This window comes from Ochotona princeps, chromosome 2 (assembly GCF_030435755.1).
Source record: "Ochotona princeps isolate mOchPri1 chromosome 2, mOchPri1.hap1, whole genome shotgun sequence".
Taxonomy (NCBI): domain Eukaryota; kingdom Metazoa; phylum Chordata; class Mammalia; order Lagomorpha; family Ochotonidae; genus Ochotona; species Ochotona princeps.
Window position 1 is genome coordinate 9,750,994 of NC_080833.1, and position 14,345 is coordinate 9,765,338.

The window sequence follows — 14,345 nt, forward strand, 5'->3', positions numbered from 1 at the left end:
GAAAGCAGTTGAGGACGGCCCAAACACTTGGGACCCTGCACCCGCGTGGGAGACCCAGAAGAGGTTCCAGGTTCCCGGCTTCAGATTGGCTTGCACCGGCTGTTGTGGCTCACTTGGGGAGTGTATCATCGGACGGAAGATCTTCCTCTCTGTCTCTCCTCCTCTGTGTATATCTGACTTTGTAATAAAATAAATAAATCTTTAAAAAAAAAAAGAACTGGGGCCCATATGATCCCGGCACGTGCAAGGCGAGGACTCAAGCCACTAGGCTACCATGCAGGGCCCACCATTTTTTTTCTGGTTCTAATCCTGGCAGCCCCGCTTCCCATCCAGTTCCCTGCTTGTGGCCTGGGAAAACAGTCAAGGATGGCCCAAAGCCTTGGGTCCCTGTACCCGCATGGCAGATCTGGAAGAAGTTCCTGACTCCTGGCTTTGGATCGGCGCAGCACCGGCCGTTGCGGTCACTTGGGGAGTGAATCAGTGGATGGAAAATCTTCCTCTCTGTCTTTCCTTCTTTCTGTATATCTGACTTTGCGATAAAAATAAAATAAGTCTTTAAAAAACAATAAAATCTTCGCCTTGAACGCACCAGGATCCCCTATGGGCGCCGGTTCTAATCCCAACGGTTCCAATTCCATCCAGCTACCTGCTTGTAGCCTTGGAAAGCAGTCGAGGATGGCCCAAAGCTTTGGGATCCTGCACCCATGTGGGAGACCTGGAAGAGGCTCCTGGCTTTGGATTGGCTCAGTTGCTGCTTGGAGAGTGAACCATTGGATGGAAGATTTTCCTCTCTGTCTCCTCCTCTCTGTATATCTGCCTTTCCAAAATAAATGAATCTTTTTAAAAAAAAGTTCCATCGACTGGTTCATGTCTCATGTTGTTACAGTGGCTGGAGTTGAGCCAAACTGAAACCAGGAATAGGTCTCCCATATGGGCGCAGGGTCCTGAGGCTTTGGGCCATCCTCGACTGCTTTCCCAGGCCACAAACAAGGAGCTGGATGGGAAGTGGAGCAACCAGAACATAAACTGGTGCCCGTGGGATCCTGGCGCGTGCAAGGCAATGACTTAGCCACTGAGCCATCATGCTAGGCCCCATTTAGAGAGTGTATCAGCAGTTGGAAGATCCTCACTGCAACTTTGCTTTTCAAAGAAATAAAGCTTTAATGCAATGAGGGACCTTCAAAAACTGTTGAAAAGTGAAATTGGAAGATAACATTTATTTTGCTGTCAAACAGCTTTGAGATTCCCACACAGGACTTTGCACCCAAAGCTTTGCCCATAAGTATCAAGAAGGTACCTCCCAGAGGTGGAGTCAAGTTGGACCCCGAGGCTCCTGCCAGTGGGACGGTAGACGATAGACTGTAGGGGCCAGATTGGAAGACTGAGGCCTGGAACGGGTGGCGGGAGAGCGGTTGCTGAGTTTTCCTTGTCCGCTGTGCCAGGGGCCTCCTGAGGCCAGGACCCTGAGCTGGAGAGGCACATTCTGAGCCAGAGGGAGCAGGAAGGGCAGGGACCTTCCCCTGCCCCCACTCTCCCTCCAGCACCGAGTGACCTTTCGCCCAGATCCCAGGGTCCAGGCCCGCCCCCGCCCGAGGCAGCTGGGATTGAGCAGAGCCAGCAGGGGTGTGGCGTGGCCCAGGCTCCAGGACTGGCCACGGCTGAGCTGAGCAAATGGATTTTCAAGCCTGACCAGGGCACTGCAGGCTGCCGAGGGCCTGTCACATTAGGACCCCAGCCCTCTGGAATCGCCCCAGGGACTCCTGGATCGTCTGTCCTGTGACCCTAAGCAGGTGCAGAGAGCCTAAACGCCACCGCCCCAGGGACTGCGTCATGCCCTTGACCTGGGCATAGCCAACCCCTGGCACCGAATCCATGGAGGCAGTGCCCCCAGCTGTGGATCTGGTGTTGGGTGCTTCAGCCTGCTGTCTGGCTTGCATCTTCACCAATCCCCTGGAAGTGGTGAAGACGAGGCTACAGCTGCAGGGGGAGCTGCAGGCCCGGGGCACCTACCCAAGACCCTACCGGGGCTTGGTGGCTGCCGTGGCCGCAGTAGCCCATGCAGATGGCCTGCGGGGCCTGCAGAAAGGGCTGGTCGCTGGTCTCCTCTACCAGGGCCTCATGAATGGTGTCCGTTTCTACTGCTACAGCTTGGCTTGCCAGGCTGGCCTCACCCAGCAGCCAGGTGGCACCGTGGTCGCTGGGGCTCTGGCTGGGGCTCTGGGAGCCTTCGTGGGGAGCCCCGCTTACCTGGTGAGTGCATTGCCCCTAACCCCAGCCAGTTCCCCCGGGGACACTGTGGTCAAGTCGGGCAAGCGGGTGGGGCCTGGAATCTGCCCCCTTAGCCCAGGGCAGGCGGCCTTGCCCTGACCCTACTCCATTGGGGTCCCTGCTCCGCTGCTCCTGTGGCAGGGGAGGGGGAATAGAGGGTGGCAGAGAGGAGCTAACACTAATCCTAGCTTGCTCACTTCTTCCCCGGGGCGGGGGTGTTTGTCTCCTGGGAGATCCCACTGGGCATTGCCACAGGGTCCTGGGCAGGTGTCCTGCTTTTTGCCAGCTCACCTTATCCTCAAGGCCATGCAACAGGTGGCCGACTTGGGGCCCTGTTCAGTCTAGATCCCCACCCCCAGTCTGGTCCCCGGTGTGGGGTCCCACGGAAAGCCCTCAACAGGCTCTGCCTGCCCAGTCTTCAGCCCCAGCCCGTCACCTGCTGTGTCCTCGCAGGTGAAAACGCAGTTGCAGGCCCAAACGGTAGCTGCCATGGCCGTAGGGCACCAGCACCATCACCAGGTAGGCACCTCCTCCCCTGAACCTCCTGAGCCAGGCTGGCTAGCTGGCTAACAGAACTCCCTGGCTGACCCTGCGTCCTGTCCCTCCCTCCAACACAGAGCGTCCTGGGTGCCCTGGAGACCATCTGGCGGCAACAAGGCCTGCTGGGGCTGTGGCGGGGCGTGGGTGGGGCCGTGCCCCGTGTCATGGTGGGCTCGGCCGCCCAGCTGGCCACCTTCACCTCTGCCAAGACCTGGGTACAAGAGCGACAGGTGAGAGGGAGGCAGGAATGAGGAGGTTTACCTGCCCCCATCCATGCGGGGTAGTGACAGACAGGGGTTGCTGGGCTAGGGTCAGCCAGCAGCCTGAAGGAATGAGGGGGCTCAGGGTGGCAGTGGAGTTGGGGTTCCCCCAGCCTCTGCAGCCTTCTGTGTGTTGGGGGCCAGAAAGGCAGCACGTGTGTCAGTGGGCTCTGCCATCCCCACAGTGGCTCCCGGAGGACAGCTGGCTGGTGGCCCTGGCAGGGGGCATGATCAGCAGTGTGGCTGTGGTGGTCGTCATGACCCCCTTTGACGTGGTCAGCACGCGGCTATACAACCAGCCGGTGGACGGAGCTTGCAGGGTGAGCAGGAGTGGGAGTGGGGGCCGACTGGACTCCTTCCCACGGCGCACGCACACCCACCCATGAGTTGAGCTGCTTTGCCTGTGCACGGGGATTGTATCTGCTCCTCACTGCCCCCTTCCCTTTCCCAAAGAAGAGACTTCAGCTCAGAGGGGTCCAATGCCAACCACCCCCACCCCCTAGGGTGTTCCCCATCCTGTCTGCCACCGGCCATGCCTGGTATGGGGCTGTGGCTGCCTGGAGGAAGAGGCCCAACGGCAGGTGGGACTATGCTGGCATCCCTGCATCTTGGCAGTGACCCGCACCCATCCGTCTCCAGGGTCAGCTGTATCGGGGCCTCACTGACTGCCTGCTGAAGATCTGGCGGTTCGAGGGCCCCCTGGCACTCTACAAGGGACTGGGTCCTGCCTACTTGCGCCTGGGCCCCCACACCATTCTCAGTATGCTCTTCTGGGACGAGCTTCGCAAGGCTGTCCGGCAGGCTCAGCACCAGCAGGCTTAGGTGGCACCTCGCCCCCCGAGCATGTGTTCCAAAGTGACTGCTTGGGCTGGCAGGACTGGCTGTCCTGGAGCTGGCCATAGGCCCAGCACCCCCTCCTGTGCCCCACCCCCAGCAGCAGGCCCACCCAGGCCCAGGGTGTTCACTCCTAATTATCGCCTGCTCTGCCCTGGATTGCCGCACCCAGAGCCTCGCCCACGGTTGGAGTCACTGCCCTGGGCACCAGCATCATTCAGAAGAAATGACACAGAGGCCCCTGCCAGGCTGGTGCTCCAACAAGACAATGCCTCACTCCATGCCTTGAGCTGAGGCTGAGCTGTGTTCAGTTCAGGCCGACCTCACCCTGTTCCCTAGGCAAGGACCATGCTAGGCCAGGCCTGAGGGGTGCACGGTCCTTCAGGGGTTCCTGCCTGTGTGGGGAGGCCCCGGGTGCTGGAACGCCCTGGCGGCAGTTGTCCTGGACTTCAGGTTCCGCCCCCCTCCTTGTGTGTCTGCCCCCAAACTGGCGAGCTGCAGGGCAGGGCGGGCAGCAGGCCCAGGCCTTAGGCTCTATTCCCAGAAGCAGCCACATTCTCGCTCCGGGTGACCTCGGTGACCTCGAAGGCCTGCTCTGACCTTCCTACCTAGGGCGGGCAGCAGCAGCTGGAAGGCACAGGTCTGGCCCCAACCCAGCAGCCACAGAGCCCTCCCCACCACACCCCAGGTCCATGAAGAGCTGCTCCCAGACCCACTCGCTCCTGCACACTCCGAAATAATAAAGTTTCATATATATGTTTTTTGAAGATTTATTTTATTTTGGTTGGAAAGGCAGATATACAGACAGAGAGGATCTGTCTGGTGATTCACTTTTCAAGCGACTGCAATGGCCGGAGCTGAGCCCATCCGAAGCCAGGAGCTTCTTTGGGGGTCTCCCACCTGGGTGCAGAGTTCCAAGGCTTTGTCTTCGACTACCCTTCCAGGCCACAAGCAGGGAGCTGGATGGGAAGCGGGACCGCTGGGATTAGAACCAGCACCCATATGGGATCCCGGGGCGTTCAAGGCGAGGACTTTAGCCGCTAGGCCACGCCTCCGGGCCCGAAACAATAAAGTTTTATACTTTACTTCCATCAATCATCGGTGGCGGTCTCATTTACCCCTCCACTCCTGGCTCCCTCCCGGCTTTCCCCGTTTTCCAGCAAGTGGGAGAGTCTCGCCCCTGCTGACCCAGGTGAGGCCTGCCACCTAGTGGACACAGGAGGGAACAGCAAGACTAGCCGCTCCAGGCAGCAGTTGGGAAAGGAGCCCACCGGCAGGTGCCGAGCACAGAGGGACGGAGGCCAGGGCGGGTCTCCGGAGGGGCGGGGCCCAGCGGGGGCGTGTCTTGGGGAGGAGCCCATCAGGGGCGGGGTTTAGAGAGGCGGGGCCAGGGCGGAACGCAGAGGGGCGGGTATCCGGGGCGTAGCCTAAGCGGGGCGGGGTTAAAAGGGGGCGTGGCCAGACCTCGGATGTGGTGTCAGAGCCTGAAGGTGTGCTGTTTCGGGGATCGACCAGGGGCTCAGGGCGGGGCCCACACTGCAGAATAAGAGTGGGCAGGACCCAGACGAGCGGCTCCAGGAAGACATGGCTCAGGCGGCCCCCAGACCAGCAAGGGACAGAGACCCAAGCTCAGCCCCTAAAACCCCTCCACTGGGGTGCCCAAATACAGTACACGGGGCGGGGGGGGGGGTGGCTGTCCCTTTCCACAGCCTGGAAGGGTTAAGTCCTTGGCCTGTCTTTCCCTCCTCTCCCCTCCCCTCCCCGGGTCCTTTGACCCCTTCCTATCTCCTCCCCACCTCTCCACAGACACCTTTGCCCCATGACGTCAGCGTGGCCTTGCGCAGACCTGGCCAGAAGAATCCCGGGGCTGCCATGTTCTCCCTGCCCGCCCTCCCCTCCTGGCTCCCCGGTCTCCCCTCCCTCGAGTGGGGCTCCAGCCTCCTCGACAGCTTCCTGCAAGGTGAGAGCCCCTCCTCCTCCCCATGCAGCCTCAGCTCCGCCCCTGTGGGCAGGGCTGGGTGGACCCACCCCCACGCGGGTCTCCGGCCTAACACCCTGCACCTGCTGCCCCCCACCCGCCTGCCCAGGCCTCATCGGGGCCTGTGGGGTCTCCATCCTGAGCAACCTCCTGAAGGTCTACTTCTTCCTGGGCTGTGTCAAGTGAGTTGCCCACACCCGCGTCCCACCGGAGCCCCTTGCCAGGCCTCTGGGTGACACCACCCGTGCCTTCTACCCACGTCCTGCCTGGCCCCGCAGTGATGCCGCGTGGCGACACCAGAAGGAGCGGCTGCAGGCCCAGTGGGCCTTGCTGGAAACGGTGCATATGGCAGGGCTGGCCCTGTTCCTGGCTGTCGTGGGGGTCCGGGTGGCCTCCCTGGTGGTACTCGAGTTCTCCCTCCGTGCTGTATCCACGCTGCTAGCCCTGGGCAAGGTGAGGCTATCAGGCGCGTTGCTGGGAGTCATTCCCTGGCCCTGAGCCCCAGCTTCCCCACTGAGAGCAGGGGAGGCTGGGTCCTGCCCCTAGAGCCCCCTCTCTGTGCCATGGAGAAGGAAAGCTGCAGTTTGCACCCTGGGGTCCTGGGGTCCACACTGCTGGGGCTGGGGGATATGGGAGATCCAACCCCAGTGCCAAGTACAGGTGCACGGAGCTGGCCAAATGCCAGACCCCATGCTAGACACTTGGAAGGCATCACCGTGTGGAAGCCCCACAGCGGGCCAGGATGAAGGTCAGCCATGACACCTTTTATACAGATGGCGAAACTGAGGCTCCAAGATCCACAGGCAGCAGGGGCTGCAAGTGGGCCCTGAGTCCCAACCTTCCAGGCTTGGTACCCCCAGCCCTTGAGCCAAGCACTGGGACCCCTAGTGCTTAGGCTGGTCACTAGGCACCCTCCCCTGGGGCCTCTCCCCTCCCCCTTCCACGTGACAGCCCTGGCAGGCCCTCCTGCGCCCCCCTCCCTGCACAGGGCCCACAAGATGCCAAGGACAGGCTGCTGCTGTTCCTGCTGTGCCAGTACTCGCTGGGCTGCGGGCTCACCTGCAGCCTGAGCTTCCTGCACGAGGGCTCTCCTCACCGCACGCTCAACCTGCTGCTGGGCCTCGGCCTGGCCACGCTGCTCGCCTCGGGTGCCCGGTGCCTCCGCCGCCATGTCTGCCGCCTCTACGAGCTGCACAGCGGCCAGCGCTCCTGCGGCATCTGCCTGGGTCTGCTGGCAGGTGCCCACGGCCTCCCCTGGCTGCTGGGCCGTGCCCTGACCATGGCCTTCGCAGTGGGCAACATGGCGGCGGTGGCTCTCATCAACCAGGACTTTTTGACCACCTCGGAGGCCATGCGTTTCTGGATGCCACTCACCATCTGCTACACACTGCTGGTCATTTACATGCAGGGTGAGGCCTCGCTGGCGGGGGGTGGGCCCTCTCAGCCACCATTATGTCCCAGGCCCAGGAAGATGCAGCCTCCCAGAGGGCAGGTCTGGGGTACAGCCTATGCCCAAATGCTGAGCCCACCTCTAGAGCTCCAGGGCCAGGATCATGGCCTCATCAGGCTGAGCAGGTTGCAGGCGGGAGCAGAGGAAGAGGGGCTCTAGGGGTTGTTCCTGGCTGTAGAGTTGGGATGGGGCGGCAGCAGCAGGAAGGGCAACCTAGGCTGGGAGGAAGGCTGTGCAAAGGCCCTGGGGTGGGTGTGAGCCTAGCGTGTCCTAGGACCAGGAAGACCGCTGGGATGGCTATGGAGAGGGACCCAGGGGGAGTAAGTGAGAGACCAGGCAAGGCTGGGGTGGAGAGTAGGGGGCAGGCTCTCGGGGCCAAGCTCGGAGTGTGGACTGCAATGCAAAGGCAGCGGGCAGTCCCACGCGGAGCTGACGTGTTAAGAAGGTCCCTTCAGCTGGGCAGTGGGCAGGGACTTTAGGCCAAGAAGCCAGGAGCAGAGTGGAAGTGGCAGGAAGCAGGGAGAGGCAGCGGGACGGAGTGGGGGATGCTCAGCTGTGGAGTCCTGGGACGTGGAGGAAGCAGGTCCACTGTCATACTCAGATCCGAGGGGACCGTGGGAGGAGGAGACAGAAGTGCCCGGTGTCCCGCAGGTGGGGGTGAGGATGGGACACTGGGATGCAGGGACAGCCATGACGAGCTCTTATGTCCCCAGAGGAACAACGGCACAGCCCGGGCCTGCAGGGCCAAGTGCAGACAGTTCTGGTGCGCATGGGCAGCCTCTTCGTGCTGCTGCTGACCGTGGGCCGCTGGCTGGACCTCCTGGGCGTGCTGGTCTCACTGCTGGGGGAACTCTGGTGCCTGGTGGGCGTCCGCACGCTGCTCGACCTCTGCCAGGCCCAGGTGTGCTCCTCACTCCGACCGTGCAACCCTCAACCCCAGCAGCCCTAGGAGTCCCCAGGTGCCCTCTCTGCGGGCTGGGGGGCAGAAAGAACTGCTCCCCCACTCTTCCAGGGTTAGGCTGGATCGGCCAAGGTCATGAAGGTGGAGGCCACATCCTCACCCTATCCTCAGCACTCCCACCCCAGCTGACACTCCAGAGGCCCTGGGGGATTGTGGGGAAGGTCTCTGGGGAGGCCCGAGGCCGCCAGGGGACAGGCTGTGTCCTGCAGCCTTTGGTCTTCTCCTTCCTTTAGGATTTCCCAACCCAGAGGCCACCAAAGTCAACTCCAAGCCAGGCTCCACCCTCTGCACCTGCCCAGCCCCAAGAAACTACATCCTCCTGACCTACGCGCATCCTGGAGGACTTATAGTCTGGCTGCTTGGCAAGGCCTTGACCTCGGGACACTGCTTAGAGACAGAGCAACAGGGAAGATGCTGGGGCTCCAGGAGACAGGGTTTGGGATGGAGACCCTCGGAGAGAGACCCTCAAAGACCCCTGGGTTAGTCCCTCAGGACAGGCAGCAAGTAGAGTTACAGGAGCCCCAGGTGCCCCCTTTCCCAGCCAACCTCCATTCTGCAAGTAATAAATGTGATCATTTGGCCTGAGTCTCCAATCATGCACAAAGAGGGAAATAGGTTTTGCTGGAGTCACACAGCTCTTGGGACAGTGGGGGGACACATGCCTCGGGGTTGGCCCTCGTCCCCTGGGAATGGAGCTCCTTGCAGACAGGAGGGGGTGTGGACATGTGCAGTCTGACGCCAACTTAGAGTCTTGGGTGCCTGGTACCCATGTTCTGTGCCATCTCCCGTGAGGGGGCAGCTGATGGCAGCACCAAGCAGCCTTCCTTGAGGACTTTCTGCCCCAACCCCAACTTATCTGAGACCAGGAGGGTCCTTCCCTTCTCAGCCTGCACAGGGCCTGGCTCTTCTATGTGTACCAGGCTACCACTGTCCCTCTGGGAGCCATCCGAAGAGCTGCCACCATACCCGGGCAGTTATTAAATCACTTCTGCTCTACCTGAGAGGGGCATACTGTGGAATCCGAAGCTCCCAGATTTTAAGTTGCTGCTCGAGGGTGCACCCAGGCAGTAAGGAGTGTCCAGGTGGCCTTTGCCTCAGGAATCTCGCCAGCTCCCTGCTGCCTGGGTCTCCTGGAAGAGCTAGAGCTACAGACGCTCACAGAGAGGAGCAGGTGTAGCCCAAGCAGGCTAAGTGATGGGCTCGTGAAACTGTGGCCCAGCCAGTGTAGCGCAGCCTCCCCTGGCCATTCCCCCAGCCCAGGCTATTTGGTTATCTGAGGCTGGAAGGAGCCAAGACAGGGCCCTGCCCAGGAGAGGCCCCAAGGGGCAAGGAGCTGCCCATGACCTTCCTTGGGGCAGCAGAGGCAGGCTAGAGAAGGTACTTGGAGGGTCCTAGGGTAGGCTGGGAATTCTTGCACAGCCCCCCTAAACTCGATCACCCCAAGGCACCTCGAGCCTGACCTCTGAACCCTGCTCCCATCCTACCCTACCATCAGACAGGTCCCTTGACCCAGGGTGTGGCCTGCAAGGGAGCAAAAACCTGGAAAAGCCCCCTCCCCCAACCTAGGAGCCTGCCAGGGCAGGAAGCAGGCTCAAGATCAGGGAGGAAATGGCGCAGCTGGCTGGGCATGGGGCCAGCCCCTCACCAAACTAAGCAGAGCCCCCAACTGCTGCTGGAGGTGCCCCAGTCTCCCAGTCCCCAACACAGTCTGGCACCCACTGGGGATACAGCCAGGAGGGGACTGGGCCTGGTTTTCCTTTCCTTTTTATGGCCATGGGGACCATTTTCCAAACAAAACTGGGGACCACGTGGGCTGCACCAGGATTCTTTCCTTATCAGCTTATTTTTGTGAAGTGAGGCAATGAGCCGCTCCGTAGCCAGAGGGAGGAGACTGGACCTTCCACCCAGAGGCCATGAGGGGCTGAGTCGCACCAGCCCTGCCCTGCAGAAGCACCCTGGGCACTGGCCACCAGGACCAAGTCTCAGCCTGGGGATCCTAGAGTCCCAAGGGCCTGCTTAAAGCAGCGGTGAGCACTGGTCTGAGGGGGGCTTCTCCTCCCCCATAGCACCCACTGCTGGGTGCCTTGGGTGCCCTGCCTTCCTCTCCATTCATTCATTCATTCATTCACTCACTTACCAAGCCAGGCCTGAGTGTCTGCTGGGAGCCAACACTGGATGGGGGAGGAAGGAGGCTTGGAGGAGCAGGATGCAGCCCCTGTGGCAAAGAGAGAGGAGGCAGGCAGTGTCAGGGGAGGCTCACGGGCTGAGAGGCAGGGGAGAGGGAAGGGAGGGAAGGGAGGAGGGATGGTGCCAGGGCAGGGAGGATGGATTTTTTTTTTTTTCATTTATTTTATAAGGTTTATTTATTTCTTTGAAGGCAAAGTTACACACACAGAAACAGAGAGAAAGAGAGCTTCCATCTGCTGGTTTGCTCCCCAGATGCCTGCAATGGCTAGGACCATGCCAGGCCTAAACCAGGAGCCTGGAGTTTCTTCCAGGTCTCCCATATGGGTGCAGGGGCCCAAGCAGTTTGGCCATCTTCCACTGCTTTCCCAGGTGCATTAGCAGGGAGCTGGATCAGAAATGGAGCCCCCTGGACTAGAACTAGCGCCCATATGAGATGCCGGCACCATGGGCATCTCTATCCACCACAGTGTGGCGCCAACCCTGGCATTAATTAATTAATTAATTTCAAGGCCTGCTTTAGGAAGAAGAACACAAGTAGTGTGCAAAAGTCAACCTGGGGCTGGCATACAGCAATGCCAGCATCTCACACGAATGCCAATTTGGGTCCCAGCTGCTTGCTTGCTTTCTTTCTTTCTTTCTTTCTTTCTTTCTCAAAGATTTATTTATTTTTATTGCAAAGCCAGATATACAGAGACGAGGAAAGACAGAGAGGAAGATCCTCCATCCGATGATTCACTCCCCAAGTGACCGCAACGGCCGGTGCTGAGCTGATCCAAAGCCAGCTTTTCTGGGTCTCCCACGTGGGTGCAGGGTCCCAAGGCCTTGGGCCATCCTCAACTGCTTTTCCAGGCCACAAGCAGGGAGCTGGATGGGAAGCTTTGGGCTGCCGGGATTCGAACTGACGCCCATATGGGATCCCGGCGCATTCAAAGTGAGGACCCTAGCCGCTAGGCCATCGTGCAGGGCCTCCTGCTCCACTTTCAGTCTAGTTCCTTGCTATTGAACCTGGGGAGGTAGCAGAAGATGGCTCAAGTTCTTAGGCTCCTGCCACCCCCATGGGAGACCAAATGGAGTTCCAGGCTCCACCCAGCAGTGGGTGCTATGGGGGAGGAGGAGCCCCCCTCAGACCAGTGCTCACCGCTGCTTTAAGCAGGCCCTTGGGACTCTAGGATCCCCAGGCTGAGACTTGGTCCTGGTGGCCAGTGCCCAGGGTGCTCCTGCAGGGCAGGGCTGGTGCGTCAGGTTTTGTCCTGGCTCTGTAAGGCTATTGAGGCCATTTGGCGGATGAACCAGCATTCGTCACTCCACCTTTCAAATAACTAAGTCTTTAAAGGGAAAAGAAACTCTTATTTAGATTTGGAAATGAAAGCACAGCAGAATGCCGGCGACTTGGAGATCTGGGCCAATTCTCGAGACACCTCTGTGTGCAGGTTCCCACAACACTTCATCGAAATATTTCCAGGCAGTGCCTGGCCTTCTAGAACATTCTGTAACTCCCAGCTCTTACAGGTGCCAGCGAGCAAGCTGAGACTGACTTAATCACCAGCTCAGGTCCTGCAACAAGGAAGTCAGGGAGGCTGCAGGACCCTTAATGCTCCCAGCCACACTGTGGCTTAGCACCGCAGTGGCTCGGAGCACCTGGGGAGGCTGAGACGGGGGCTCCCAAGGGCAGAAACTCTCGCTGGGACAGATGCAGTTCAGAAAGAGAAGTGAGGCTAGTGAGGGTCCAGGAGCTCAGCTCAGCATCCTGGCACTCATTGGGCATCCTGGCACATGAGTGCCACCAGGTTTGCCTGGGACTCCACCAGGACCACCAAGGCCCAGGCCAAGGAGGAGGGGCTGCCCTGCCAGGCTCGTGAGGCTCAAATCCGCTCCTGCCACCCATGTTCGCACTACCAACTCTGAAGTCACAGTCAGCCTGGCCTTGGGAGCAGGCAGGCTCTGCCCTGGGGGAGTTAACACCCAGATGTTGTCACTAGCAGGTGGTGGCCGGCTGAGGCTGGAGAGGCGCCCAAGAGTGGGGACACCCTGTGACCTGGTCAGTTTCTCTTTGGTTTTGAAATGCTTTCTGACCAGCACGGCCTGGATGAAGCTCATTTTCTGTCAGATGTGACTCACCATGCCTCGATTTTCCCAGGATTGAACAAGACAATAGAGAAGGGTTCTGGTTTCCATATTGGCTTGGAGGGGTCCCCCAAAGACCCAGGAGTTAGGAGTGTGAGCCCCAACGTCTCCTGTTAATAGTTAATGGTTTGTGCGTGAAGGGTGGAGAGTTTAACTGTGAGTTCTAAAGGTGGGGCCTTGGGAAGTGATAAGCTTGTACTACATTGCCCATAAAACCCTGGTGGTTTCACTAAGAAACATGGGGGTTGGTGTTGTGGTGCAGCAGCCTGGGACTTCTCCTCATCCCCTGTAAGGTTTCCTGGTCAAGTCCCAGCTACTTCATGCCTCCAATCCAGCTGATGGCTCAGACGCTTGGCTTTCCTGTTGCCCATGTGGGAGACCAGAGCCAAGCTCCTGGCTCCTGGCTAGGGTCTGGCCCAGCCCTGGCTGGTGCAACCATTGAGGAGTGAACCAGTGGATGGATGAACTCTCAGCCTTTCAAATAAATACATAAATAAACCTGTTTTGAAAACACTATGGCATTTCGAGACTAATATACCATAAAGACGTGGACTGTACTCTTTAAATGGGGGAATTTTTTTTAAAGATGAAAGGAAAAGTAAGAAAGACTGCTGTGGGGCCTAGCGCACTACTCAATCCTCCACGCAGCAGCATCCCCATGGGCGCTGGTTCATGCCCCAACTGCTCCACTTCCCAATCAGCTCCTTGCTTGCGGCCTGGGAAAGCAGGAGAGAATGGCCCAAGTCTTTGGGACCCTGCACTCACGTGAAAGACCCAGAAGAGCCTCCTGGCTCCTGACTTTGGATTGGCTCAGCCCCAGCTGTTGCGGCATCTGGGGAGTGAACCAGTGGATAGATCTTTGTCTCTCCTTTTCTCTATAAATCTGGTCTGCCTTTCCAATGAAAATAAATAATTTTTTTAAATAAATAGAAATAAAGTAACAGGATTAGTTCTCTCTCCTCTGTCTCTTTGCTCTGCTGTCCATTATGTTGATCTTAGTGATGGCAAAAATATCATGTCCAGCTTGTAGCCTGCCAGCCAACAAGCCCACTGGAAAAATACTGCCTGTTTCCAAATCCATCCAGGCACAGGCCGATGGAAGAGACCTGAGAGTTGCTATGTGATTGGCCAGACCTGGGTTGCATACATATCCCTGTACTCAGGGCATTGTGGCATTCCTACCTGGACCCCTGGCATTGGGAGCAAAAGTGAAGGTCCCCAAACAGAGGCTAGGTTCCTGCATCTGCGTCAGGAACAAAGTACAGGCTGCTGCGTGGCTGGATCCTGGGAGTGCCTTCAGACTCTGTCGCACGCCCAGGTACCTGCCTTCTGCTCTGATTCAGCACGTTGGTAGTCGATCCCTAAGCCACATCCCCTGTGAGCTGAGGAGTGTGGAGGAATCATCTCTGAACACCTGCTATGTGCCTGGCAACTGTGCCCACATTCACCCCTGCAAGGGCGGGACAACTCTCACTGGGTAGCCAGGGGACATTGAAGCCCAAGCTGGACAGACACTGATGCCGCTCACAGCTGTGTTTGCCCCAGCACATATGGGCAGTCCCTTTGTCTGTGCTGCTGTATACACAACACACACACACATACATGTATACATACACACACACACCAGCTCCTGGCGTGGGGCTCTACCCACCTCAGGTACTCAGGAAGGATGAGGGAGGGCCAGGAGGCCCAGGAGTCTGCTGAGGGTGTTTACCCAGGAGTGAACCCCCAGCTGTCACCCCT

At 59.0% G+C, this 14,345-nt stretch overlaps 2 protein-coding genes across 2 annotated transcripts; both read left to right on the plus strand.

Moving 5' to 3' along the window:
* Window positions 1-1,652: 1,652 nt before the first annotated feature.
* On the plus strand, window positions 1,653-4,068 carry SLC25A34 (solute carrier family 25 member 34). Its single transcript, XM_004592439.3, has 5 exons — window positions 1,653-2,250; window positions 2,722-2,787; window positions 2,886-3,038; window positions 3,254-3,388; window positions 3,708-4,068. Exons 1-5 carry the CDS (start codon window positions 1,873-1,875, stop codon window positions 3,888-3,890), a joined length of 915 nt encoding a protein of 304 aa, XP_004592496.3. The 5' UTR covers window positions 1,653-1,872; the 3' UTR covers window positions 3,891-4,068.
* Window positions 4,069-5,706: 1,638 nt separating this feature from the next.
* TMEM82 (transmembrane protein 82) lies at window positions 5,707-8,871 on the plus strand. Its single transcript, XM_004592438.2, has 6 exons — window positions 5,707-5,862; window positions 5,990-6,062; window positions 6,159-6,333; window positions 6,869-7,289; window positions 8,044-8,231; window positions 8,525-8,871. Exons 1-6 carry the CDS (start codon window positions 5,775-5,777, stop codon window positions 8,612-8,614), a joined length of 1,035 nt encoding a protein of 344 aa, XP_004592495.2. The 5' UTR covers window positions 5,707-5,774; the 3' UTR covers window positions 8,615-8,871.
* The last annotated feature ends 5,474 nt before the right edge of the window (window positions 8,872-14,345 follow it).